Source organism: Tribolium madens, unplaced genomic scaffold (assembly GCF_015345945.1).
Source record: "Tribolium madens isolate multiple individuals breed KSU strain unplaced genomic scaffold, Tmad_KSU_1.1 Scaffold_97;HRSCAF=244;Tcas5.2_LG3a, whole genome shotgun sequence".
Lineage (NCBI taxonomy): Eukaryota > Metazoa > Arthropoda > Insecta > Coleoptera > Tenebrionidae > Tribolium > Tribolium madens.
The window spans coordinates 7,541,593-7,569,501 of NW_025401069.1; the positions used below are offsets into that span (position 1 = coordinate 7,541,593).

General features: G+C 31.5%; 4 protein-coding genes across 9 annotated transcripts in view; 1 reads left to right on the forward strand and 3 right to left on the reverse strand.

Moving 5' to 3' along the window:
- LOC123014362 (cyclic nucleotide-gated cation channel subunit A) overlaps positions 1-12,122 on the reverse strand; it is a 42,534-nt gene extending 30,412 nt beyond the window's left edge. The window contains exon 1 of the mRNA XM_044413426.1: positions 12,007-12,122. The gene's annotated coding sequence lies outside the window, so the exon portion shown is untranslated. The remainder of the gene's footprint in view (positions 1-12,006) is intronic.
- A 3,468-nt stretch (positions 12,123-15,590) lies between these two features.
- On the reverse strand, positions 15,591-18,429 carry LOC123014392 (syntaxin-6). The gene is made up of 7 exons (XM_044413482.1): positions 18,211-18,429; positions 17,841-18,010; positions 17,454-17,548; positions 16,697-16,756; positions 16,407-16,639; positions 16,069-16,163; positions 15,591-16,020 (listed from the first exon to the last, which is right to left on the reverse strand). The coding sequence occupies exons 1-7, from the start codon at positions 18,243-18,245 to the stop codon at positions 15,944-15,946; spliced, it is 765 nt and encodes a 254-aa protein (XP_044269417.1). The 5' UTR covers positions 18,246-18,429; the 3' UTR covers positions 15,591-15,943.
- A 332-nt stretch (positions 18,430-18,761) lies between these two features.
- On the forward strand, positions 18,762-20,557 carry LOC123015012 (40S ribosomal protein S5). Its single transcript, XM_044414420.1, has 5 exons — positions 18,762-18,898; positions 19,197-19,333; positions 19,610-19,831; positions 20,011-20,226; positions 20,426-20,557. The coding sequence occupies exons 2-5, from the start codon at positions 19,205-19,207 to the stop codon at positions 20,492-20,494; spliced, it is 636 nt and encodes a 211-aa protein (XP_044270355.1). The 5' UTR covers positions 18,762-18,898; positions 19,197-19,204; the 3' UTR covers positions 20,495-20,557.
- A 260-nt stretch (positions 20,558-20,817) lies between these two features.
- LOC123015009 (cAMP-specific 3',5'-cyclic phosphodiesterase 4A-like) overlaps positions 20,818-27,909 on the reverse strand; it is a 68,769-nt gene continuing 61,677 nt past the window's right edge. For 5 of the 6 annotated variants that reach the window (XM_044414410.1, XM_044414414.1, XM_044414412.1 and 2 more), the window contains 7 exons: positions 27,645-27,897; positions 26,290-26,567; positions 25,988-26,233; positions 25,658-25,935; positions 25,456-25,603; positions 24,189-24,557; positions 20,818-22,257 (listed from right to left, as the gene is read on the reverse strand). In XM_044414410.1, the coding sequence (XP_044270345.1) occupies positions 22,241-22,257; positions 24,189-24,557; positions 25,456-25,603; positions 25,658-25,935; positions 25,988-26,233; positions 26,290-26,567; positions 27,645-27,897 (1,589 nt within the window). In that variant the 3' untranslated portion in view covers positions 20,818-22,240. The remainder of the gene's footprint in view (positions 22,258-24,188; positions 24,558-25,455; positions 25,604-25,657; positions 25,936-25,987; positions 26,234-26,289; positions 26,568-27,644; positions 27,898-27,909) is intronic. The other variant, XM_044414411.1, reaches the window with a different exon arrangement.

Below are 27,909 nucleotides of genomic sequence, written 5' to 3' on the forward strand. Positions count from 1 at the left end.
TTTTCGTAACCTCACTGTAAACAAATACGAGACCGAATTTAAATGTTCGACGTTAATTAGTAATTATATGCGTAAGAAAACAAACTTTGCAAACAGAACTGAAATATTAAGCTTCTTAGGTACTTATTTACTTTTCAAGTTGTTGTTGTTTTCGTACAAAATTTTTAATGCTGTCTACATTTAGACATTTTCAAAGTCAAAACTCCGATTTAGGCTTAGAGTCTTGATATATGGAATTCGCCCAAAGATTGTATCACTGTTGAAGTTGTGAGATCTTTTGGTCTTAATTGTGTTAGTGTAAGATTTCAGACCAAATGTCGTTTCAAACTTATAAACTTTTGTCATCAAGAGTCGATCGATTTAAGAAAAATGTACTTAACAGGTAGGTAATTATGTAATTACTTAGGTTATTAGAGTATCATATTTAGTTTTCAAAACAGAACATTTAAATAGATTCGGTGATAAGGTAATTAGGTGCAAAATATGTTTACTTGTAATGGCCTGAAAAGTAACTTATTCGTGTTTATCATTAGTTTCATTGATTAGCTTAAACGGGTGCGTAACGTAATGGCGTTAATTAATCAAGAAAAATATCATGTCGCAATATGATTTTTTAATTTCATTCTACTAAATTTGTAAATAATTAGGGATAATTATCTGCGACCCTAATTTAGCTCATGTTTTATGCCGTGGGCTTTACAGTAATACAATTTATAGCGTTCTGTTTATTAGAATTTTAAAGCGCTTCGAAACATTTTCTCAATTAAAATATTTTTAATGTTTCATAAATAGTTAAAGATAGATTTTTTAACAAATTAAAGGTTTTTAATTTATCAATTTTCGACTAGGTACTCGTTAGCAAGATAGGTCTATTTCATTTATTTACACTTTAAACAAGATGTAATTTTAAAATGTATATTTCGACTAAAACGCAACAGTAGCATTTGTAATCAGTGCTTTTTAAATTTACTTACGTCGAGAGTAGCAAAAGCAATGTTTTAATTTTATTTATATCCTGCGAACATTTCTCCGGTTTTTATCTCTACTGCATTTATTTTACTTTAATAATATGAGCACATAAATCAGAACAAAAATATTTTTGTGGAAATAGTTGTATATGTTTATTAAATACACTAAGGAAAAGGTGTTGAAATTATTGTGAATTAGCCGTTTCCGTGTTAAAATTATGACATGTTTCCGCAATTTGGCTGAGGTGTTTCGACATTTCTAATGTAGGAGGCTAAGTAAACAATCCTGGGCCAGTGCGGTCTACCCACTCATTGTCATTTCCGTTTCCTTCCTTTGCAATATTATATTTCCACTTTATGAAAAGTTGTGACATATTTTCCAAGAGAAAAATAAGAAACTGCAGGATCGAAACCCTGGAACCCTGATCTATACAGATTTCTTTTTAAAAATTGATAAATGATTGTGATTGATTTATAGCTTCAAAATGCCATTTTCAATTACCTACCAACTTAAGTGATAAAAAAAGTTAGTTAAAAAATTAAATGGACTTTATAACTCATCTCACAAAATAGTACAGTCATCAAATTTATTTTATACGAGCAACATGGGTGTCATCTTTCATTTCAGGAATTTCGTTACATTCGAACAAAGTATACGAACTGGAGTATAAAATTAATCTGTCAGACAGTGACAATAAATCACGCAATTCCGCAGAAATAATCATCATTTTCCTATAATTAAAGAGTAATGAACGGTTTTTTCCTATACATAACATACCGTACCATTTGTGTGAAATGAAAAAACAGCCCACACTGTTTCAATTTTTTTCTGACTGTTAAAGATACACAAAACAAATTTGTTTTAGTAATAGATAGAATAATGATGTGCAATCAAGTTATTTATTAGATAATAGATAATAAAACTAATATCTGATAAAAATTCCAAAATGCTCATTACGATATTTACCAATTCAAATGATGCGGAAATATTTTATTACTGGATCAAGGTTAGATGGTGAAGGAAAATTCGGCAAAGTTTTTTAGGACACGCGTAGATGTTTACAGCATTTATGTCAGTCCTGGTCGAAGAAATAAGTGACCTAAATTTCTTTTCCTTGACGTTTCAATTGAAATACATACTTAACTTGATACTTGTTACCCGAGAGTTGAAATTCTAAAGGACAATAATTCTTATTTAAATTGCAATCATTGCAAGATCTTTCAAAAGATTTTAGAACAGCAAACTGTATGTGACTATTGTCCAGTTAGGTTGAAACGAAATGAAAGTATTTTATTAAATTTAGGTTTGTGTAGCGAAACTTTGTCGATTACGTCAATCTAATTAAGTGTTCCAAACCATTATAGAGTACCGTTCGAAATCTTGACTCACTCGACGACTCACTAACGACTTGCCAAATTGAATTTATTGAAACAATATGTGAGTAAGGTATAGCTAGTGTGGATATAATCACAAATTAATGCTTTTCTATCAAAAAAATTAAAAGATAAATGCTTACACTTTCATTTTGTGCCATTTCTAGCACTAAATTAACAAAAGCTTACCACAGCTCGCAGTATTGATATTAACTATTAGCTCGGAATTAGAAATATCAGTTTTATTCCTTATCAAACAGCATGACAAGTGCTAAATTAAATATTGTCGTCGTTGGTTTCATAAAAAAGACTGTCGGTGGCAGTAGCTCCGCACATAATACTCACATCGAGTCTCTAAATTAAAAAAAGCATTTAGAAAAGTGAAACTGGTAAAAGTACGTCAAAGCCACGTGTGATAGTCCAGATTGACATCTTAACCGGATTAACCCGAATAACGAAAAAGCTCACATCCGTTTACTTAGTAGGTGGATGTCCCGCAAAGCACTGAAGATAATGCGCCAGCTCTCTACTTTTAATTAGCTTTAGAGTTATTACAGACAAATCGAGGTGTGTGCGCAACAAGTTAATCTAAATGAAATAAATATTTCCGTTTTCGTGTAATAAACACGATACCCGGATTAAATCCAGAGATAGACTTCCAAGGTAGAAATTTTAATGCTAGAACGTTTAAGATAGTATTAAATAATTAGCTGGTTAAGTAGCGAGATTACAAAGATTCCCCTTGCACATTCGGTTCCGATTTACAGTTTAACTAATAATTACTACCTAATTGTTTGTATTTATTCTGTTGCGTTATCGATTTTTAAATGTTAGAAAAAAAACATAAAGCAATTATAAAATGGTAATAGATTTATTAAAATCAGTATACAGAGTGCGCCAGAACTCGCGCCCCAGAAAAAAATTTCAAGTCAGATAAGATACCAGGGGGCCTACCACCGACTCGTGTGAGATTTCTCACTGGTGACTTTTTTCACCAAAATGACGTCATTTTAATGAGAAGTGCTAAAACCCTACTATTGACGCGATGACTTTTCTCACCGGTGACAAAACTCGAATRAAAACGCGTGAGTTTTTTCGAGCGCTTTATTATGAGTRAGATTCATAGAAAACTCGTGAGATTTGACATTTGTAATAATTTAAATTCAAATGAAGAATTATTGTTGGTTTAAATGAGTAAAATATGAATTGTTTAATAAAAAAAAGTGAATATTTAATATTTTTGGTTTATTATCATTAAATTTCAGACAAAATTTGAAGAAAAACGCAGGTAGATAACCCACCACACCACGCTCTCTTTTTTGATCTTGATGAGACTATTATTCACAGCTATTATTTCTAGCAGACGTTATCTAAATTTTGGAAATTTACTCTTTACATCGTTTTTCGCCAGTGTCGTACTTCTATTTTCGCGTCGTACGTTTTGTTTCTCTTCGATTAATATAAAATCGGTCCTTTTCAGGACTCCTCCTTCAAGGCTTTCTTCTTACAAAGGTATTAAAATTATTCTATAAACCAAATTTTTGAGCACTATATTCTGCAATCAAACTATAGCAACTCGTCGCTGCTTGTAGTGCACAAAATGCATGATTTAATGATGCTCAATTTAATTGACGATTTGGAAGAGGAAGAAGAAGTAGATGTTCCATTGAGGCGAGCTGCTACTGGAGATCCTTTGCGGGAATTGCCAGAAAGACAATTTGTCAAGCTGTTTCGAGTGTCCAAAGACTTATTTAATTTTATTGTAACTGTTGTGGAACCTTATATGCGTCCAAAGAGAAGCCCCAGTGATTTATCTGTCCATACTCGAGTAATTAAGCCAATAATGTAATAATGTATTAATTTTGGTCGAATCCGCAAAAACTCGACCAGAATTTCTTTCTGCTCCTCCGTCACCTTCATAGTGTTTGGATTTGGAAAATCAAAAATGGAAAAATTGGGAAAAACGTTTTGTCAAACGCTAAGCAACGAGCGCGAAAGTGCTACGTTGCAATATCTAACCGGTGACAAAACTCATCGGTGAGATTTCTCAATTCACGCAATGTCAATAGTAGCGGTTTTTAAAAATGAGTGACAAAATGCACGTGAGTTTTGTCACCGGTGAGAAAACTCATCGAAGTCGGTAGTAGGCCCCCAGGAACATGAAAAAAATGTTTAAAAAATTCAATCTGTCAAAATTTTTTGACTTTTATTTTTTGACATTTCACATTTTTTATGTATATTTAATGATACTGATGATCTTGTACATACAGGGTGATTCTTAAATAGACCGACAAAATTTTATCACAGCTTCCCAAGGATAAATGGAGGCAAACTGTACGATTTTTACGTTTATCTTTTAAGGGCAAAACCCCCTTGATCCGTGCCACTTATGGCGTTTATGAATTGTTGCAATGTTCAAATACATTTTCATCAAATTAATACCATGGTTTCCACTACCTGTGCTAATACTATTTACGAACACATCAGTGGCGTACGCTTTACTTCGAAAATCACTTTAATAAATTTTATTTGGAGAACGGTTAAACAAAGAATTTTTTAAATATTTTTTCCAGCATCTTTACATTTGATATTACCAAGGATAAAATTTTCTCGGTCTATTTAAGAATCACCCTGTATATGTTTTTTATTAGATAAAGGTACAAAAATTTCGCCAATAAAAGTCACAAATAACATTAACCAGAGTTACAATTTAGGATACAGCTTCTTTGTTTCCTCTTCTAATATCCTGTGCCAAAAAAAAACTTGAAAAATTATTTTTCCAACAGAAATAAATAGAGACAAAGTGCAAAATTTAAACTCTCATTACTTCGAAATTTTTATAGATAGAATTTTTTTTACATTTTTTTCTTGCTCCTGGTATCTTACCTTACATGGTATTGAAACTATGTAATAAGATTGCTAATACTTGTTTGAAATGTTTTAATCAAATAATTATATATAAGCTGATTCTTTTTTAATAAATAACCTAACACTATTTCAGTACAAAATCTCTGTTAAGTGTGATGCTACAACTCGTAATGAAAACTATTTGCTAAATATTTTAAAAAAATTTTTTTTCAAAGCAGTGTTTTCTGAGTGCTATTTTAAAAATGACCTGTAATTTTCCAGGTAGTAGCTTTTCTCGGACGGCCTCAAACTCGTTCGTAAATTCCTTAGAAAACTCTTCTAGTTCCATTTCAAATAATTTTAAACTCAAACTATTCACCCACAAAATATTAGTAACATCACTGATTTAAGTAAATACATTATTAACACCAACAAATCGAATCGCTCGTACTCATAAAAGCGATAAACTTGCTCAAAATACATGAAATCGATAAATTTTGCTCATTTCAATGTATAAATAAAGTAAAGCGTTGCGGTGTATGTATGACAGTCATAATTATAGATACAGCTAAATAAAGGTAAATATAGTTTGTTATTTTGGTTGCATATTTTGGTAGAATGAAATTAGCAAATGTAAAAATCGATGTGTCTTCGTCACAAGTTATTTCAAACAAATAGTAGGAGTCTTTAAAGGCTTTTTGTTTTTACAAAAACTTTTTTGTTTAAGTTATGTGTCGATTGCCATTACATTGTTAAATTGAAACTGCAAGAGATTCTTCAGAAAATCCTAGAAATCCTCATTTCATTTAATGTCAGAGTCAGTGACCTGATAGTCTTGATATCAAGCCTCATCCTTATGGGCTATGGAGATTACAGTTGTTACTAAGCTGGTATCTCCTCTACTTGTTACAAGATGTGAGTGGATTAGGTAGATGTGAACTGGAACGTATAATCCGAAGAAATATTAGTGTTCATGAATACAAAGTAAACTAAAACCTCGGCTTTTTAATTTTCTTTACATATAAGGTTATTCAATGGAAATAAATTACAGAAACATACACATCTGGCACAGACGGAATGCAAAATTCGAGAAAATACATTTATAATTACCGATCTCTTTATGGATGACAAGAATTTGCACAGTTTTTTGAATGTGTTCGTGATCACAGACTAATCAGGTTTATTTGTGTTTGCTACAATTGCTATTAATTTGCTAATGTTTTGAGGTTTCATTATAGAATGTGCAAAGCTAAAAACCACATATTTATTGTTTATTTTTACTTGCATTGCCAGACATTACAAATTCTTTAATATTGTTAGCATTCATAAGTTTTAAGCTTTCACACGTAGTACATCACAGTTAATTAAACATCAACAATAGTGAATTCAAAGCATGCAAAAGGTTTTAAAATCTTAGAACTAAATAACGAAAGATTTAGGTCTTAACAAAACTCGCTCTTAAAGCTCTTTGTTGTGTACAACATTGCGTTAAGACTTTAAAGTAGCATCTCGTTATTTACGTAATGCCTGCAATGTTTTTTCATTGGGCAACAAAAACATTTTAATTGTGTCTGCAAGTAATTCGAATAAACTACCAATGAGAGTTAGAACTCGTGTGGTAAAATGAAAGTGTTTACTCTTAATGAATCTACCTAACTCTGTTTATATAAATACTTTTAATCACATTTGATCTTGTAATTTAAAACTTTACTCAAAAAACAGACAAAGTCCCAGTCAGAGACAATGGAATTAATTCGCCGAAAAAAAGTAATAAAGTTGTGTGTAAAAGCCGTATTACATCCTTTTGCACTGTGAAAAAATATTTCTCACGTAACTGAAACCTTTAATATACGAGTATATCTAGCAGTTTTCATTATTCCCACAAAACACTTTTTAGTGTCTTATAAATCACACTCTCTGAGTAAAGTTTTCTTATCGCTTACAATGTTATCTAAAAACCGACAAAGCTTTTGTTTAATTCTAGACCTTTAAAGCTTTAATTCGAATACTTGTTCGAGTAAAACTGACTTGCACAGTCAATACTGAATTTAAACGAGTATTTTCAATAAAAGCATGGAACTTTAGACGCTAAACTGGAAGTTACCAAGATTCATCCAACAAATGACTAAGTTTATTACAAAATAAATTCAGAATATATACAAAGGAACAACAGAAGATTTATATTTTTTACAAGCTTGGAAATTGTCTTTCTTTTGTGTCGTTTGTGATGTATCGTAACTTTTCAGTTAATAATAATTTTTGCTCAAAGCTAAAAATCACAATTCATCTTTCAGATGCTTGGGTACTATTATGAAATGTTATTAGCCTCTCTGACAATCTGACCTTCAGAACTTTGAGTTTCGTAGTTCTGAAATGTGAGATGTTATTGGCTCGATAGGGTTTATGACCTGTGGCAATGAACCTTGCAGGAAAGTTCTGCAGCTTTTATTTTTTATGCTTATCTTATCGATTCCTTATAAATCTGTCGTAAATTACAACATTTAATTCAAAATTTTTGTCCAGGCCTTCGAAGCGAATCTGAAAAACTTTTACAACGTTTGGGAGATACGTAATGTGTTGATTAAAATGCTTTTTACTATATATTCTGTAAACATCTCAGAAAAGAGAAATGTGAAGTTTTATTTGCATCATTTATAGGAAATGTAAACTTAAAAACGTTCCTTTAAAAGGTAGCTGCTACGTGATTCTTTTTTTGTACAAATATTTCGACTTTTGTCGAAACAACGAGATGTTTGTCAACAGAAATTGATAGTTCGAAGTATAAAAAGCATTAGTTCGGTAAGAAATTCAATGATTCAGTATAAATGGCAAAGTGCAGAATTCGTAGATTTAGAAACTGCTGTCGACGTTATTATTTTAGTTTCAGGCAACAAGCTAATTACTCTGTTAGAACGTTTAGATTCACATTATTAGCGTAGTTTCTAAAAGTTTGCTAATTTAGGAGTTGGAAAGTTATATTCATTTATAAAATTTCCGTAAAAAAGGTTTTAATATATGTTTTTAAATTATTAATAAAATTAAATCTATGAGTATCTATGAAGCAGCGTTTTTCATTATAAATTTGAAATTTATTAAGTACTACTAATTGAAATTGAAATTTATCACATATGATTAAATATGTATGTTTATTAACGATTTTAAAACTAAAAATACTATTCGATGACATTATTTAATTAAGTTAACAACAATTGTTTTTAATAATAAATTATTAAAAAATTTTTTTTTTTGGTTCTTAAGGTGATTCTAAATTTCTACATACCGAATCGTGTTTAAGAAGTCAGTACTAAGGAAGTTTGAACATGTTGTGCACTTTATAAATAATTAATTATATATGAATTCATTATATGTACATACATCCAAGCATCAATTTGATAAAATCGATACGTTATCAAATCATGATGGTTCAATTTATTCCTATCAAAAATTAATGAGCCGCAGATAATAAATATAGTAAATATAACTTATTTCAGTTTTATAACAGATGGTATGCTTAACTTGAAAATAAAGATATTTGTCATTGAAAAAAAATTATTCGACTTTCATTCTTACAACCTTATGAATGGTTGAACATTGATGAAAAAATAAATAAAAGTCTAATCTCTAACGAATCTCGAGTCGTTATGAATGTTGAGAGTCTCATTATTACGGAGCATTTCCTTCATCGATATTCTGCTAACTTTTCAACTGCATTATAAATGTTAATTCTTTCCAAGGTAAAGCTGTTCTTTACGTTAGCTTAAAAATGATGTTTGGTTGTTATTAAATTTTTAAAAATTACGTTCAATACGTTTTCACTTTTATTATCAAACTCAAATCGTAAATTTTGGAAAAATGGAATAATCCGGAAAGCCCCAACGTTTTCAGCATTTTAATAAGAGACTGAAAATTTTATTCTTATTCCCACATATGAAAACAAGTCAGACAAATCTAATATAAATTAAAATCTCTAGTGGGTTGGAGTGTTGGGTCAAGTGTTATCTAAACATTTCAGGATTTCTGGCATGTAACGTGTTGGAGGTTGCTTTGCATCATCCGAAGTTGACGGTATTTCCGGCTTCCTTTAACAAATTGTTCAACTTTGGGGAGAAAATTTAACCGCTACATCTCATTAAACTTGCTCCACCATAAGCCACACTCTGTACGTGATCAAAATCCGGTCTCATTTAGCACTTGAAAATTAATTAAAACTACTTTATTTAAGCAAATTGTTGTTAGTCCTTGTGAAGGGCACATTCAAAACATTCCTTTAACTTCATATACAAAGTATCTACATTTCCAATTGATGTTTTTAACTTAGTTAGTCTTCAGTCAAGCTCAAGTTCGTTCTGTTTTGCTTTCAGCTTATGTGCAGTATTTAAATGGCAAAACTGAATAAACGAAAACAGAAGACAATGTAAAATATTCAGATTTACTATTAATTGTATGCATTGAAGCCGAATACATGAACATTGTAATTATGGTGTGGAGGTAAAATTAACGAGGATTTAACTGTTAACAACTTCATAGAACTAAATCACTAACAGTGTTCACATACTGTTTAGTCAAAATCGATAACTTATTACGAAGATCGTTTTATGGCTACTATTACCGTCGGTTATGTTTTTATAGATTGTGATAAAATATTTCCTATAAATGCATTTTTACGAACCTATTGATTAAATTACGTGTTTAAAAACAAAACTTTTGACAAAATAAAGGTCTTCATTTTTAATACAAATCAAAGAAAAAATGATTATGTGGAAATAGGAGAAATAGTTTCCTGGTCAGAATTTGCTATAATTCATATTGAATGTTAATGATTTTCTCAAATAAGGGATCTTGTTCAATTTATTTTATTAGGATCTGATAACATCCTCGAGATAGCTTAGAGAAAAGAACAAATGGAAGGCTGAAATATAAAAAAGAGGTTAAGTTTTATTGATAAAAGCGAAGCTTTCTGAATTAGTAAAATATCAATTTCAATTTTTGCTCACATTACACAAAATTTAATGTCAATAAAATTATAACAAAATTGGTAAAACACTCAAGGAAATGCGCCCCTGCGCTTTGCTGTTTTTAATTAACATTTAAAAATAAATCGTTCTAAATTGAAATTCTCTGGAAACTTTTTAACTGGTTTAAGATGATGTTATCAAAACACTAAGTTGATGCGTTTCAAGGCTTGTTTTACCTTGATGTGAAAGTAAAACTCAATTTAAATTTTTTTTAAAATATTATCTGATTGATTACTTCCAGTTATTACGAAATCCAATCTGTCATGCTCATAAAATTTCCTGTACAAAATGATGCAATAAAAACTGACGGCTGTTTCGTTATTAATGCAAAACAAAAAACAATACTTAAATGACGCGTCACGAGCGGAAAATTTGTGCAAAAATAATTCAAGAGTATCAACAAAAATCTAATTTTACTTTGGGTTCAACTCCCTCATTTTAATTAACAATGGGAGGAAAAGAGGCAATTAAATTGTATACAAGATTCTCCGGAAATGATATTATTTTAATTAAGACAAAAAGAGTAATCAGAAATTAATTTAATGGGGATGTTTAGTATCAATTACAAGTGTGTGGACGATTTGGGTGAGTGAAAAATAAACCAAAATTTTCAGATACATTTTAACAAACACCCACTCGTTTTGTTTCTGATGTTTGGTGTCCGGATTGGATTAATATTTCAGTGACCCTTTATGAATAATTAAAGCTGAAGTACATTTTAGGTGAGTTGTAATGCTCTGGGTGTATATCTAATCCACCTCTGCTAAGCTGTCTGAACTATTTAATCCAACTTTAAAACACTCAAATACTGTAATAACAATTCAAATGTAATTACTACTAGACCAAGTTTTATGTTTACTCTAAGTTACTCGATCGCAACAAAAATATATGTAAAAGGTCGGCTTTGTTGAATACATGAAAATAAATTTTAACAAAACAGACACAGAAGAAATTAATCAGTGCAAATCTTCCAACACCACAAATTACTAAATTGTTGAGTATTTACTGTGTAAACAAAACACCTTTTTTTACATTTTTTACAAGTGTTAATTGAACAATTTAATTAAGGGTAAGTAAATCCAGATATTTAATACTCATATCAATTTACACTTAACTAGCAGTTTAATTGGAGTGGCTAATATGCCTGCCACTGATAACGAATTGTCTACCACAGAAAACCGGTGTCAGTCATTTTAATTAATATTTGGCCGTTTTTACACCTTAGTCATTATTGGTTTTACCACAATTGCCCGTAATTTATTATAATAAAGTTTCCATCGTGAATTTCTGAGACAAATAATACAATCAAACGGATATGTGCAAATTGCATCATTTGAGATAATTAATTGTTAAAAGCATCAGTGTGTAAAGAAAATTAAATTGAAATGCGAAAGTTTCGCTAGTTTTATTACGAGTTTCTCGCTACTGCACTGAAATAAAATTTACAGAATTCACGAAATTGTTTCGGGCTAAATTCTCACCTCATTTCACGGCTTTGCTTATCAAAAGATGACACTTGATACTGGAATTTATATTCAGAAGTTCAGGGGTTATTTCTAATCTTGTATTGAGACTACCACAATTCTGCTCTGTTTGACAAACGATAAGGATTTTAAACCGGATAGAGCAAATAAAATTAAAATTTTGAAAAAACTGCAGAAATTTGTTTTGGATATATTGAAACTTTTGACGTTTAATAATGCTTGGTTAAAAAAGACATTCAATTATGTTTTTATATTAAAAATATATTTTTTATATTTGAATAAAAAAAATCTTTTAGAACAATTATTTTTTGTACTTACTTTAAGAAGAATTTTTCAGTCCGAGATAACTTTTTCACTTACACTTTTTTAATATAGTTTCAGTAAAATACCAATTTCACTACTATTTATTTTCACAAGTCTGTTGTAAAGTCATCTGATCACATGTAATATTCAGTAAGCGATTAGTCGACGCCAAACGTCCCGACGCAACTGCCTCCATGCAGCGTCCTGACTGAAATCTTCCCACTCCCTATCCAGACGCATCCTCGTCCTTCAACAATCACTCCTGATACATTTTAATAACTAAAACTAGTTAGCTTGTTCGGAATTTATTTCTTCTTAAAAAAAAAACATAATCGAATTGATTTTCAAATTTAATTAAATTTTAGAAATAAAGAATTACTCATCAACAAGCACCAAATATTTCGAGAAGAATTCGCTTCAGATTAACGATGTCAATTTGTTCCTGTACTCAGTTCCGTTGTTGAGATAATTCTTTAATTGCAAAAAGAGAAAAATCAAATAACTTTCCAAATGTAAGAAACAAATGATGATATTTCTGTTGCATTTTATTTTCTTGTCCATGGGAAAGTTTGTACTCTGTGTACTGATAATTTTTCTCTTTCTGAAGTTTCGTAAAGGAGATTAAAGCATAAAATATAAGCCATTGTACACAAATGGTGGAGGCGCCGGGAAACGAATTGGCCACAAATTTCATTTAATTTTAGTAACAGTAAGCACGTATCTGTTTTCTATTATTAGAGCCATTAATAAATGCATGTCCATTAATTAAATGAAATTATTGGAATTATTAATGTTTGGTCGTAACTATTTATTGTTTTCGCTTTGATGAAAACATACTGATTGTGTATTAAATCAACAATAAATGAAAGAATATTTTTCCACATATACTTTTGTGAAATAACCTAATGGTTGTTTATGTTTAGGATTTGGTGCGAATTCAATTGTGTATGCACCGACTAAATCTTTGGAATCACAACAAGTGCACTTTATTTTAAAAAACATATAGGTATTAGAGCTTTCCGCTGTGTCAAAGTAAAGAATAAAAAAGCTTGATGATCCAAATAAATAAATAAGATAATACTGGAATAACACGAATATTAAAGCACTTCATTAAAACTAACATTGAAAATCGCTGGTAAATTCGTGATAATTCTTGAATTTGCCAGTCTTTCACACAAAAGAGCGTTATCACATTGAATATAACCAAGTTTGGTGTACCTAACAAAAACTGTTAATTTGCAAAACCTTTGGATGTGTTCTGTAGGAGAAAATGGGATTTTCATGTGCTTGTACTAAATGAGTATAAACTAAAACAAGGCAAGATTACGAAATTTCATTTTCATCAAGAAACAAATTATAAATTCCGTCGTTAGGTGAGATGTTAACGTGGGGATTTTAAACTAACTTAAGGTCTATCGACTTTAAAGAAAGCTAAGTAAGCAGTGCCAAACTTAGAAAAGTCGTTCTTAAGAAGGTTTAGGGTTTAAAGAAAAATCATTGGTTTCAAATATTGATAATTTTTTTAATAAATATTTATATTTTTTACTATTATTAGATACATACATAAATAGTTAGGATTGAAGGTATAAGAATTTTAAGAGAAATAAAAGTAAGCAACTTTTTTGTTTTTGGATATTCTTAAATTTAATGAAGTCCATGAAAAAATAATAAAACTCTGATAAGACAGCAAAAATTCTTTTATTCTGTAATTTATAAAATTGCTCAAAGAAAATATTTACAAGGTAGTAAATAATAGTAAAGGTACAGTTAGAGACAAAATACTTTGGTCGTCAATGTCACTTGAGTGACATTAAATCGTAAAGCATGCTTTAGGACTGTTAATCTTATTTTTAGCTACTGTCATCATAGTTGCCAAGTTGTATGTATATATAGGAAAATAATATAGCTGTCATTAATTTTAAATTGTCATTCATTTTAACGTTAAAACTTGAATTACATTTAAGTGTCAGTTACTGTCATCATAGTTGACAAGTTGTATGTACATATTTTTGATGGGAAAATATAATAGCTGTCATTAATTTAAAATTGTCATTCATTTTAACGTTAAAGCTTGAATTACATTAAAGTGTCAGAAAAGTGACGACCAAAGTATTTTGTTTCCAACTGTACCTATATACTTTTTCAGTGTCAAATTCAAAAAATACAATTTATAAACGTATGTCTCTATAATTTGTGATGTAATGAATCTATTCCTATAATGTATGTCTTCTTATGTAGTTTTTTGTGTAATTAATGAGCAAAATATATTTTATATACAAAATGAAACACCCGGTACCTACTGGCTGTTTTTTTATTTTTATTCAACTTATACCCAGGTGTAGTTCGCCTCACAAAATAACAGTGGAAACTTAAAAGCTTAAATAAATTAAACAACCACATGCCACATAAAGTGTACGTATTGGGTAAAATAATTTGATTGGATGTTTAACCTTCCTTTTTTGTACTCAATATATGCATGCACTTTTTAGGCTTGCATGCATTTAACTTAATTTGCACCGATGCGACGAGTATATTGGGTCCATTTATAATGAATATAAATGTCGGGTCATATTAGTTGCTAATTGCTTTATATCTGTGAATAACAAAGTGTAGTCTGTAGCTTTATAAATAGAAAATTCACTAAGAACCCAAATCTTGTATAGAGGATAAAATAAGCTTTCAGGAAAAACTCCTAAAAGATAATAGAATAATTAAATAATACTAATCCTCTTATCAATTTTATATTACGTGTACATACTCGGTTCATTAAACTCAATAAAAAAGAAATTATACACTTGTTATAATTTGAAAAATAACTAAGTACAAAGTAATTTTCGCCAAAATAATCTTTACTGGTGTTGCCACTAAGCCAAAGATTTCTTTATCCGCCAATGGCCTCATGTCGTTGACGTTCTGGATTCATGAATAATGTATTAAAATCATCCACTTGGCTATCAGTCGCGACACGTGGAAGGCACAAATAACTTGATTAATTCATGTTTTACAATTCCATGTCTGTTACCCACTCGCCCAGTACCTTATTGAAACATATAATAACGGCAAAAAATGTATAGAAAAAATATTAATAAATATCTTATGGAATTTTTTCAAACATTTCACTGCCAAATTGATTTTTTTCAGCGACCCTTGGGATGCAATATCGATTTTACTTGAATGTCTATAAATTGTAATCTTTTTTCACTTTTTTAAGAATACAAAAATTTTATATCAAATACTTGTTTTTTTTTTTGTTTCAGGGAGATACAAAGTATTCACCACAATTGCTCGTACCTACAGTTCATGAATGTTGATGTTAAGACGAAAAATAAAACAAAACTTTACTCGTAAAAAGTAACGGATGTTGCATAGATGGAGAAAAGGCTAACGTAAGTGTAAAGTACTCGGAAACAAGTATTCTTGCAAAGCTTACACTTTGTAGCTTGACGATAGTGTACTTAAAAGAGCACGAATTACTCGTACGACGTGTAAAACATGCAAATTGCAAATCTAACTACAGAATTAAAACATGTACTTCCCTGAAATTTCACGTGGTTGTGAAAATTATTACAAGGTTTAGAGGGAACGTAAAACTGAACAGATATGTGGGTACATTTTATTCATTTTCTTACTAATACAGACAGTTAACCATAATAAATAAAAACAATTACACGGTGACTAAAAATATATTCAACTATTCAGATATATGATTATTTCCAAACGCTACAAATACCATTAGGATACCTTCTACGATACTATATTGAATTTAAAAATCGTACAGTTGTGCTGTACAAAATGGCACGCTGAGTCGCTAAACCTATCCAGGAATTTTTAACCGAAAGAAATTGTGCTCAAAACAATTGTGTGAACGTTGGAAAATGTATAAATATAACTAACCATTTGTACTTGGACTATCTCTTAACTTGGCTTTACAGTTGGCCTTTTAAAAATGAAATCACAGTACAGAAAATAAAATTATCACAATAAGAAGAATGATAGATAGAACGATGATAGCTGTCCACTGCCGCCGATCTGTAAATAAATTCATAGAAAACTAGCGAGTTAATAAGAAAAGTTTACCGTTAGACATGTGTAACACTTTCGCCATCTTTTTCAGAGTCGAGTCCAACTTCGAGTCGGTATTTTCAAGTTCAGTCCCGAATTCATCTAACATTCTACAAAAAAGGTAAACATAAAATAAACAAATGGAGTTTCGTCTTGGACAGAATAATTATTTTAAAACCGGTGGCAGACGTGGGTGTGACGCAACCTTCGGATTATTTTACCAAACAAATATTTTTTTATTAGCTAAGTGCCGTTTCCCCTATTATGTTCGTCTTGAATGTTTGCATAATATCTAACACATACAGGATACGATATCTGGGAATACCAGTATGCCATAGTATAAACCGTCTTACCCTGCTTGTTCATCAAGTTCGATTCCAATGTGTCTAGACACCGTTTTTAACGATCCAAGGGAATCACCGATAGCTTCCAAATGCTCTTCTTGTTGTCTCGTCATATATTGTTGCTGCGACAATGTGTCGTTTAAAAACTGACGTTGAGGACTGTCTAGATCGTTTTCCAGTTTGGAGTATTTTGTAGTGCCATGGCTGTTGGTAACCCTGACAGGGCTATTGTCTAGTAAGGGCTAAAAAGTTTCAACTAGCTTTAGAATTTGTACTTACTGAGTTGGAGTGGTATTTACCTGTCGCGCTGTACGATCACGATCTCTGTTTCGATTCATGTTGATTTTATCTTTCATTGACTAAAAAAATGTAAGGTAGCATTAGGCAGGTAGGTCAAAAACAAAAACAATAAATTTTGGATAATTTGAGAGAAACACCAGAAGAGTTAAATGTTTTGATTTTACACATGCGGAAAAATCAACAAATTAAAGAAATTACAGGCAAAACAAAAACTAATATAAACATCTGAAAAAGTTAATTCTGTCCATCTATAAGACATTTTTTATTTTAATCATATCTTATATTATGGACTATCTTCCAATAAATAATGTACTGAAAAATAAAACCTGAAAAAGATGGATCTTTTCTTCTATGTAAGTTTCTTGTCCTTTAACATGATAAGATGTTACTTATTTATTACCAAAGACTTCACTTGAATCCTGACTATTTAAATCCATTTTTAGACTAGGATAAATTACGTCCAAACGATGTTATACAAAAGAAAATAACAGATCAATATAGAGAACTACACTGTTTATGAATTTAAAATAACAAGTTTTATGCAAGACAAAGTCTAATAAATTTATACTCTTTCCATTCTAAAAATTACTGAATATGATGGAAAAAATTTTTGAATCTACGAGAATAAAGTCATATTACAGTTGTTACGATTGGACTATAAAAATTATTACCATCTTCACAAAGTCTTTACTTATAGTTAGTTATAAGTAGTTAATGTAGTTATGTACATCAAGAAATTTTAGGAAATCTTTTTACCTTAACTTCTTCACGTGTTGTGTCAATGAAGTTTTTCCTGATGGTAAGTTCCTTGTTGTCAATTTTAAATTTTGACGGATTTTTTTCTACAATATGTATTTAACTGTTAAGAAAAAGAAATTATAAATTTGCCTTTAAAATAAAGCAAAGAAAATGCGTTGCAAACCAAGTATTCCTGTGTTTAAACAAGTTTGATATTTGTTTTTTAGATTATAAAAGAAAAAAGGTGACATAATCACATTATTCACAAACAAGGAATTAGTGCTTATAACAAACGCATTTATCACAAAAATTGTTTGAATAAATTTGTGGAGTTTATTTGCTGAAACTGCATTGTGTTGAGAGTTTTGGAATGGAATAAAAGTTGGTTGTATTAAAAAAGGATATCAATTGTGTCTTCTAAATCCTCCAGGTCCCATTCTATGCTACGTAGAGAGTTCTTTAGCTCTGTGTTGGTCCATTCTACTTCATCCTTGGTGATGCAGATCGAGTCATCTTGTAATTCAGTCCATCGGAGATAAAGACCCCTTGTTTTGTTCAACGCTTTAAATACCTCACTAAAATTTGATTATTCTATTTATAATTCAATGAGCAATTTGTTTACATTGAAGAACCAAAATCAATATAAATAAATAGTTGAACACATATTCATAAAGCTCATGCATTGTTATAAACACAAATTTTTTGCAAATTAAATGCTAATCACAATAAAATTAAAACCCGAAAGTCTTATTGTTATTATTGCACAAACTCTTACTCTTTCACTACAAAAAACGGGTCCTCCAACGTCATGTCAATATGTGTGGGCTGGCAAGTTGTGCACTTGCAAACTCAGCAAGAAGTTGCTCATGAACATGTGGAATGTTGATTTGTTATAAACGAAGAACCATATAACTTCATATTTTAAGCAAAGTATTAAATCATAATTTTAACAACAACAATAACGTCACTTGCAAGAGTACGTCAGTGGTATTGATAAACCTACCTCTGTGAAAAACCCTAAATTCAACCCCTAATTGCTTTTATTGCTATTTAAATTAAAAACACAAAATTAACAACCCTATGCACTGTATAATCTAATTACATAACCTTTACTCGAGTTAAATGGTGATGAGTAATCGTTGTATAAACAAATACTTGATGTTTTAGTTGCAAATTTAAATAAACCGCCTTATAAATTAAAAAGAAAGTCGGTAAATGCGAAATTAAAAGTCACTAGAATTGGAGTTGAATTCAAGAAAAAGCAAAGATCATTGCAATGAGTGGAAGCGAGATAGGCAATACTAGGGTTTATAACTTCGTGAGGTTGTTCGAAAACAAGACATATCCTCTTTCATTGCCGCCATCTTGAATGGCGAAGCTCTTTCCGGTTCACCGTTGGTGGTGGTGAATGTGGTGGTTGTTAATTTGCTAATAATTTTATAAATAATTGACAGAAATTGCTGGTATGTATCACAGTTTAAACACAAATTATGTAGCATCATGAAACTAGTGAAAAGAACGCAACTGCATGTCTCCACTTTGTAAAAAGTTAATTTTTCACGTGGCACGTGTTCTTGCTTACTGAAAAAAACATCTTGTGGCCAAACATAAGAAACAATTTTTTAAAATGATGATTTTATTATTATATTCTGACACCTCTTGACAGAATTCTTTGTTGTTGACCCTCTACAACTGAAAAATATCAATTTTCTTTTTGAGGTTAGGAAGGTTTTGAGGGGTGCTTACAATTTTGTGTTATAGGTTGAAGGATGGTGGACGATTACGATGAAATACAAGCGGGGGCCATCGCCGCGCCCCAAATTGCGGAAATGCCAGAGATCAAATTGTTTGGCAGGTGGAGTTGCGACGATGTTCAAGTCCCAGATATGTCTTTGCAGGTTAGTTTTTTTTATTAGAGCTTTACTGTATATTAGCGTCAAACAACATTGAATATAGGCACTTTTTATTAAAAAAAAAAACAGATCATACGACAATTTCTAATTAACAGAGTTAAAAAGAAACGATTAAGTTTAGTTGAAATGATGAAATAACATTTTTTTTAACTTTCTGACACCTCTTCAGACCACCTCATGGTGACTAGTTAATCTGAATCTGCGCTTTTATATTTCTTCTTCATTTGTGTAAATAGATGTGCTTTAGTATTTAATTTGCAGGACTACATCGCAGTAAAAGAGAAAAATGCGAAATATTTACCTCACTCGGCAGGCCGTTACGCCGCAAAAAGGTTCCGCAAGGCTCAGTGCCCCATTGTTGAAAGATTGACCAATTCTCTAATGATGCATGGAAGAAACAACGGCAAAAAATTAATGGCCGTTCGCATTGTCAAACATGCGTTTGAAATCATCCACCTTTTAACTGGTGAAAACCCACTTGAAGTAAATATTTTTATTATTTATTATACTTATATTCTTTTGTGATGAATTAATGCTTTTTTCTGACACCTCTTCAGAAAACAATTTGTTGAAATTTAGCTACAATTATCTGATTGTAATATTTTATTATTTTTTTAAAAATTAATTAAGACTTCTTAGTAAACAACTATGTTTTTATTAAGGTTTTGGTTACTGCTATTATTAATTCTGGGCCCCGTGAAGACTCAACTCGTATTGGAAGGGCAGGTACTGTTAGGAGGCAAGCCGTTGATGTATCTCCATTGCGTAGGGTGAACCAAGCAATTTGGTTGTTGTGCACTGGCGCAAGAGAAGCTGCATTCCGTAACATCAAAACGATTGCTGAATGTTTGGCTGATGAACTCATGAACGCGGCTAAGGTAAGCTTTAAGTTTTGGTCGTGAGTGTCCTTTCTAATACTGAGGAACGTCTTCAAAGTTCCCTAGTTTCGCGAAGGACTAAAGTAAAGCATATTTATAAATTTCTAGATGAGTTTAAATTAATCATCTTTTATAAATTTGCTACAAAAATTCACGTTAATAGTGGGGAGCAATTGAGTAATCTCATTTACTTTTACAGGGTTCATCCAACTCGTATGCTATTAAGAAAAAGGATGAGTTAGAACGTGTGGCTAAGTCTAATCGTTAATTGTATTCATACTATTTGTTTGTCCTTTTGATGCATTGGGGCAAATAAAGAAAACATTTCTAATTCCATTGTTTTATTTCATTAAACCTTGTTTGGGGCATGTTGCGATTTAATATTAAATACGGCATTCTCAAGGGGTAGGATTTCAACCTAAACTCGGAACAGAGACCGAAAACTGCCCATGTACAAATTGTGATCCGGATTTTTCTTTTAATAAAAAAATAACATCTTTTACAGGAGTTTACATTTGTTCACATAAACCACAGGCTATTTTTATGTTAATTTTTTTTATGAAAACGGGATTTTAAGGGTGTGTAATTGAAAAGGTTTAAAAACATGAATTTATTTATCAACCATTTCACAAACGATGAGTACTCATGTTGAACTCAGATTTTAAGCGTAACAATAGGATTATCAAAACCCTTTTGTCTGTATACCTCCCTAATGTCATTCTCTAAGCAGTCTTATTGAAACACATCATATATTAACCCTGTTAGTTCAACTGTATGGTCCTAAAGTGAAATTATATAGTTTTGATACACTGAAATGTATATTTTTAGTGTCTGGAGTGTTTCTGTTTGTATGTATTAGGGTACAATTTAACACATACACTTATGCAACTTCCAGTAATTATGAGTGAGTTATGTTATATGTGTATGAATTTGTTTTTCTGCGGATATTTATAATTTATCCCAAGATGACACCAGAAAGTGGATGTGTTAATGTAGTACTTTGAAAGGAGAAACAGACTATTGTTCGCTAAAGAAAACTTAATTATGATTCTCTATGTACTAAAGTACATTCCGTTACCTCAAAGAACCTATGTACCTACGAATATTTGCAGAGTCAACGTAAATCCCTTAACAAGTCATGGAATTTTGATTATTACGTCTGCAACAACCTACTACGATACATACAGTATACAGCACATTATAAAATGAACCACATTCAACAGTTATTACAGAGTAATGTTGCAATAGGGTACGGTATACTAATAGAAAACGTTTGCAAAGATCGTCGTATGGATATATTGTCCTAAAAAAGTTGATAAAGTGTGAAGAAAGAAATGTACGTGAACATATTGTCAACAACAGTAACCCTATTACTGATCTTTGCAAATGTCCAATACATTGTACAATATATAAAAATGAAAACACAGAGTAAACATCCTGTCGGGGTTTGCAACAGTCGTTTCGTTACAAATATAATATATCAAGAAAGTTGATTTAGTTTTAAGATATATATTCATATCAAATCACTAAGATTGCACCACATTCAAAATCTGTAACAAACTCAACAACACTACAACTAAAATACTTTTCATGTAAGGTACTTGTACATAACGAACTAAGTATTAAATAGATGAATATGCGCAACCGTAGTGTAAATAAATTACTACCGTCTAGTTTCTACAATCAGGAAGAACTACCTATCGTCACGTCACATACACTGCGCATGTAAAACATAAAAATCCTAACAATCATTGTGACAACTAGAACATTTATGATTATTTGGCTTGTTTGATGATTATAAATAATGAGCTAACTAGTGAAGATGCATGTCAGTCAGTGAATGTTGGTCCTTATTGCACATTGGACGGTGATGTCCAGAGCCCTATTGGCGATAGAGGCAACCGTCAAAACACTTGAAAATAAAATCACAGTTAGTTTTTGTTTGCCGATCATTAAATAGTAATGTTCGCAGAGCCGCGATTGCCGCCGCAATCGCTCATCATGTTTGGCAACTTCACAATCTGAGGTTACCTGGAACTTTAAAATTGGATCGCAAAAACATGTTTTCAAAATGGACTTTTTCAAAATCTTATTCATTCGCTTGTATTGGTTTACATTTTTTTTGAAAAAATCCATGACGTTTAAATCAAATCGACACGTTTAATGCGTAAGAAGCGTGATGATGGGTTATGCTCTGAAACAATATCAAGTCCAAATTTCGTTAAAGCGATCCATTATCCACCCTCTCTGCTCTTACACTACTCGATTTTATTTATCTTTAAGAAATATGTATGATTTACACAATTATACAACAGACAGAGTGGATAACAATAATAAAAAATATTGAGTACATAGATTCGTTCAAAACAAGGGCATAAAAATACACCTTTTTCTATTTCTTGACATGTATAATATTTTATTTTCAAAGTAGGAATTGTTTATATATTTTTTGGCGTTTTTTTATATTATTAAATGATGTTCCAGACTGATTTTCAATACAATACAGGTGTTCTATTTTTATTGTTACAAATTTAACCAGGTGATAGAATATTCAATTTTAAGATAAAAGTTTCCTATAAACATATATCGAAAAATTTTATATAAGGGAGCCACATCCCCTGACAGGGGTGCATCTTTTAATAGATTTTTTCTATCGTGGATAAAATTACAAAATTTGATACAAGTGATAACCTTTATACACCCAAATGAATTCAAAGATAAAATCTCGAAATTGTTACTCAGGGGTGTCCTAAACTGGGGGGTTTAGGGCAAAAAGTACCCTGGCGGTTGATTTTTGCCACTTTCTAAATTTCATAGTTTTTCACTATAAGAGGTCTCTTGCGTTATTCGATAAAACTTACCGTTTTTGAGTAAAATCAGTTTAGTCTTAGTCTTACAGACCATAAAGAGGATGAAAATTAAAAATTAATTTGTATCACCGTTTAAGAAACCCATGATTAAAAATTTCGACAATTGATCTTCAAATTCGTTCAGGTGTTTAAAAGTAATCAGCTGTACCCACTCTTGTAATTTCATCTATTCTGAAAACCTCATTAAAATGCATCTCTTTCAGGGGGTGTAGCTCGCTTATTTTGGAAACTTTTGTCTTAAAATTGAATATTCTATCACCTGTTTAAGTTTGTAACAATAAAAACGGAACAGCCCTGTATAATAATTTAGAATTAAAATAGGTATTTTTGAATTTTAAAAATTATTGTTAGTTGCTGATTTATTATTTATAAAGTTTGAATATCTACTTTTATGGAATTGCCATTTTTTGCAATAAGTAAGAAAACAATAAGTAAACATGTTTGTAACGCTCAACAAGATTTTTTTACGTGACCGATTTATTCATCATTAGTTTTGAAAAAAAAATTAAAAATAATTTTTCAAATAGTTTATTATTACTGATTACCATTTAGTCACTAAACACAATTCGTATATTTTTATGCACATATTTCGACTAATTTACAAGTATAAAATCTGAAAGGATAGTAATTTATTCAGATTATGTTTAAAAAAGAACATCAAGTATGTACTGATTATAAATGTTTAGAAATTGTGTGAAAAAGGAACCAGAAAAATGCCTTGAAATTTACTATACCATAAATTGATCACGGGTAAAATAAAAAAAATATTGGGGTTATGACAAAGATACCCGATTTCATTCCTGTATCCACAATTGGCCATTTTACATTCTTACTCCCAATATGTAAACAGAAAATCTATATAATCGTATAAAAAACTATCCACGGAAGCAAATAAAGCCGCAATTCCAGACATGCAACGTGGCCTTTGCATTAAAACTTTGCAAATTAGCATGAAATGGTTACATGAGGAAGCAATCTGTGAACTAACAAATCCAAAAGACGCAATCGATTAAAATCCAAATAACTGCAAAGCGTGTGTTTCTGAATCACTATAGCAATAAAAAAAACCTTTGGATCGGGCGAGTTTCTTACCGGAGTGTCCAACAGTCAAAACTTCAATAGGCAGTGATCCTCTTCGCCGAGCCAGCAGCGCATCAGGATTTTCAGGTCTTCGCAGTAGCAGTCGTGAACATCCTTCAGAATGCGATGATTCCGGTAGGCAGACAGTTTCAGGCCCGCCCGAACTGCGCCTACGCAATTGCTTCTTTCTTCGGCCAGATTTGCCGTTGAGGCTGGTATGACGGGTGAGTTGCTCCCGTCGTTCCCCACCTGCTGGAGGCAAGTCGATGGGGGCTGAGCCCCTGCGCTGATACTGCCAGAAGGAACGAGTTGTCTCCACAGGCGTGATGTTTATTACTTGTTCTAAATTCTCATCCGCATACGAATCTGGAGCGGTGTACACTGAAAATTCAGCCAAACACGCCAGTTGAAGCTTTTCCGGAAATTATTTAACAAAAAAAGTAACTTGTTTATTATACTGCTGAGAGATTTCACGTTTCACGAAAATTGAGTATCACGGTTTTGTCCTTTCAAAGAAAATAATTAGTTTGTTTGTGTTTCACATCTACATAATGTTGAAGAGAATTAATAAATAATTTAAAGAAAATACTTATTAATTCCGGAAAATAATAAGGAAGATTAATATTAATGTTTTGAGTGTTTTTTTAAAGACTTTATTTTTGTTATTTGAGAAATAAAAAGGATCAAAATTTAACTTTTATTTGTGATTCTTACATATTATTTGATATTTTTATTTGCAACAACTAAAAAAATAATTTTCTTTCAAATGTTTTGAAAAAACGATTTTCATTTTCATTTGAAATTGATGAGGTTTTATTCTTCTTAGCTCTAGAATATTTTTTTAAATAATACTGCTTCTTTATAATTGAAATACAAAATGTATTAACTAAATAATATTTCTCTTTTTTGCAAAAGAATTATGTGATTATTGTGAAGTGGAAATCTGTCATGTATTTTTGAAAATTGATAAACAGAAATGTTTAATTTAAGTTTATTGAACCTAATTTCGCTCAATAACATTAACCAAACCATTTTCGCAGAGTTCGGCAAAGCAAAGTTGATTATATTTCCGCGCTTTTAACTTAAAAACAGTGACAAAATAGTTTCTCTTGTATTGTATTACAAAAGTTTGTAACTATAATGTGTTGAATTTTGCCTTTAATGGAAAATTGATGTAGTGAAGTAGTCTCCACGAGTAATGCTACGAACGCATATCAAATTTCGTTCGTAGTGTAGATTTTCTCTTTTTTCCAACGATACAATATGTGACATTACTTACGATAGTGAGCAATTTCAATTGGCACTGATCCCCTTCGCAGCGTCTGTGTCTCAGACAGACATAATCCTCCGCCCGCAGAGGATACGTTGTCATCTGGGCCACTTAGCGGCAAGGAAACCGGAGCTGAACCTCTCCTTCTGGCTAAAGACTAAAAACCGACTTTTCACTAGCAAAAACTAAAAGCCATAATTTTTGGTAATACCGTAGCTGTTAATCTTCTAGGATCCACATTTTCTTTTTCGTATCTTTGTCCAGGATCAGATAGCTTGACCATTTTACAAACTTTCTCTTTATCGTTACCCTCCTGTTCTCGCTTGCCTGACAGGGATGATTTATGCAATGATTGCGGCGCTTCCGGTATTAGGAAATCAGGTGAACGACTATTATTCGGGCTTAGGACCGCAATAGCTGGTATCGTGTAATGTGGGACGTTTGATATGTTTTCATGTGAGCCATGGGATGAATTGGACCTACTTTCACCTAAGAAAATCAAATGTTTCAACCATTTTCGTAATTCCATCAAAAACAGTACCTTCGTGTACAGTTTCTGTACAGGTGGACATTTCGACCGTCGCGGACATGTATCTCATGCGCACGTAAGGCTGCGGTGGTGGAAACGTTTGCTGCCTTGTTAAACATTTTGACGGGGGAGCAACCGAATTGCCTTGTAAGACAGAAGAGAGTCGACTAGCCGCCGCACTACTCGTCATCGAGGCTATACTTGGTTCTGGTAACAAATTTTCTGCACTTAAAGGCCTCTCTGGTTGATCTTCCGCACCTTAATAAGTCAAAATCTATTAGACAAATTCCAATTTTTTATTTCACAATTGTTACCTGATGAAAGATGCGGACTTGTGGAAGATATAATTGAGGATTGCGAACCAAACTTCATTAGTTCATCTTCCTCGCGAAGTCCACTGGAAGTTCTGGATTCATTTTGGACAGGACTTATTGGAGACCGTCCAGATGAAGCAGCTCTCCCGGCTGGTAAACTTTCTCTTCGGTAGATTGTTCGTGGCAGTGATGGCTCCATGTTAACCGGGACAGAATGGCGTCTTACTCCTAAAGTGTGTTCTAACGTTGGAACAGCTAATGATTGTCTTCTAATTTCTCTGCAAATTCGTTTGTGTGAAACACTAAACTCGTAAGTATATTCTAAACAAACGACAACCTCTGAAGATGGGATGAAAACTATATATTCTTTTGGAAGTTATCTTTCTTTATATTTATTTTTTTATTTTTTACCCCTTAAGATGTGTATGTACTACAAGAAACGTTCATTCATTTTATACCCACGCAGAATTTTTTTTTTCTTTATACATTTTAATCAAAGGGCATATGTTTAGAAAGTTCTCTTTAAAAATGATTTGTTTCTATCAAGAAAATACGTATATAGACATGTCGTATTAATTATTGTAATATTCGGTACAAGAACTTTTTGAAAAACATCACCGGCCACTTAATTTTTCGGGTTCAAGTGTTAAAGGGAAATACTTATTTGCGAAATGATTTATGAAAATATAAATAAACATCTAATAAAAAACTTACTAGAAAACTTGAAGCGACAAGCACTATTACGAGAATTTTACTACCGGAAGAATATAAGATGATTTAGGTTTTCTGAAGACAAGAAGTTGTGTAAATTTGTATTTTGCACATAAAAGCACGTTTTATTTTCTATCCACAAAATATACAATCTAAATCTATCACACTAGTGTTCTCAAGCCGTTAGTGAGTGTAAATTGGACAAATCGTTTCAAGACTTGAGTTTCAAGGACTAACAAATAATTGTTTTTTTATCTACTGATATCAACGAGATTTTCAAAAAAAAAATGGCAAACAACGGTCACAATTGGAATTTAATGTTTTTCTGCTAGTGAAGACAGATATGCTGATAAGGAAACTTTTCGGATCTCTTATTTTTCCACAGAATGTGAATGAAAACCAATCTAACTTTTTAAAATAATAATTATTTAAAATTAGGAACAAGAAGTTTTCTTCTTCTTGAGTGTACAAATATTATGTGTGTTATTAATATAATGATTATAATGTTGGTAACTTTGTATAGCATGAATTAATTTACCCAGTTGTGACCACTCCACTCCAGTTTGTGAGCTTTTGCTTTTAGAGTCGTCATTGCCATGCCTCAATAGATTGTCGTTTACTTACAGAAAAGCCTATATTGTTACCTTCTCGGTGGCGGAATGAAATCCATAATACTTGGAGTTTCAGACGATTGCTTTGTGGCCTCTTCATCGTCGCTAACGTCAGGCTCGGCGTCTGACAGTTCAGTTTGCGTTTCCTCTGCCTGTTCCGCGCTTTCTTGTTTTTCCCATCGTTTCCGGTTGGCTTCTAAAATTTCCATCATGTGAGTAGAAAGTGTGCTTTTAAGAAACCTGTGCCATTCAGAAAACAAAGGTTTTACAACGTAACGGAAGAAACCTGTAAAAATGT

Excerpts from the sequence above, each read along its gene's own strand:
- LOC123014392 (XM_044413482.1), bottom strand. The coding sequence starts at position 18,245 with ATGACGTTGGAGGACCCGTTTTTTGTAGTGAAAGA. Across the intron at positions 16,757-17,453 it reads CAACACGTGAAGAAGTTAAG|TCAATGAAAGATAAAATCAA; the intron begins GTAAAAAGATTT and ends ACATTTTTTTAG. Across the intron at positions 16,021-16,068 it reads AGTGTTACACATGTCTAACG|ATCGGCGGCAGTGGACAGCT; the intron begins GTAAACTTTTCT and ends ATTTATTTACAG.
- LOC123015012 (XM_044414420.1), top strand. The coding sequence starts at position 19,205 with ATGGTGGACGATTACGATGAAATACAAGCGGGGGCCATCGCCGCGCCC. Across the intron at positions 19,832-20,010 it reads CTGGTGAAAACCCACTTGAA|GTTTTGGTTACTGCTATTAT; the intron begins GTAAATATTTTT and ends GTTTTTATTAAG. Across the intron at positions 20,227-20,425 it reads AACTCATGAACGCGGCTAAG|GGTTCATCCAACTCGTATGC; the intron begins GTAAGCTTTAAG and ends TTACTTTTACAG.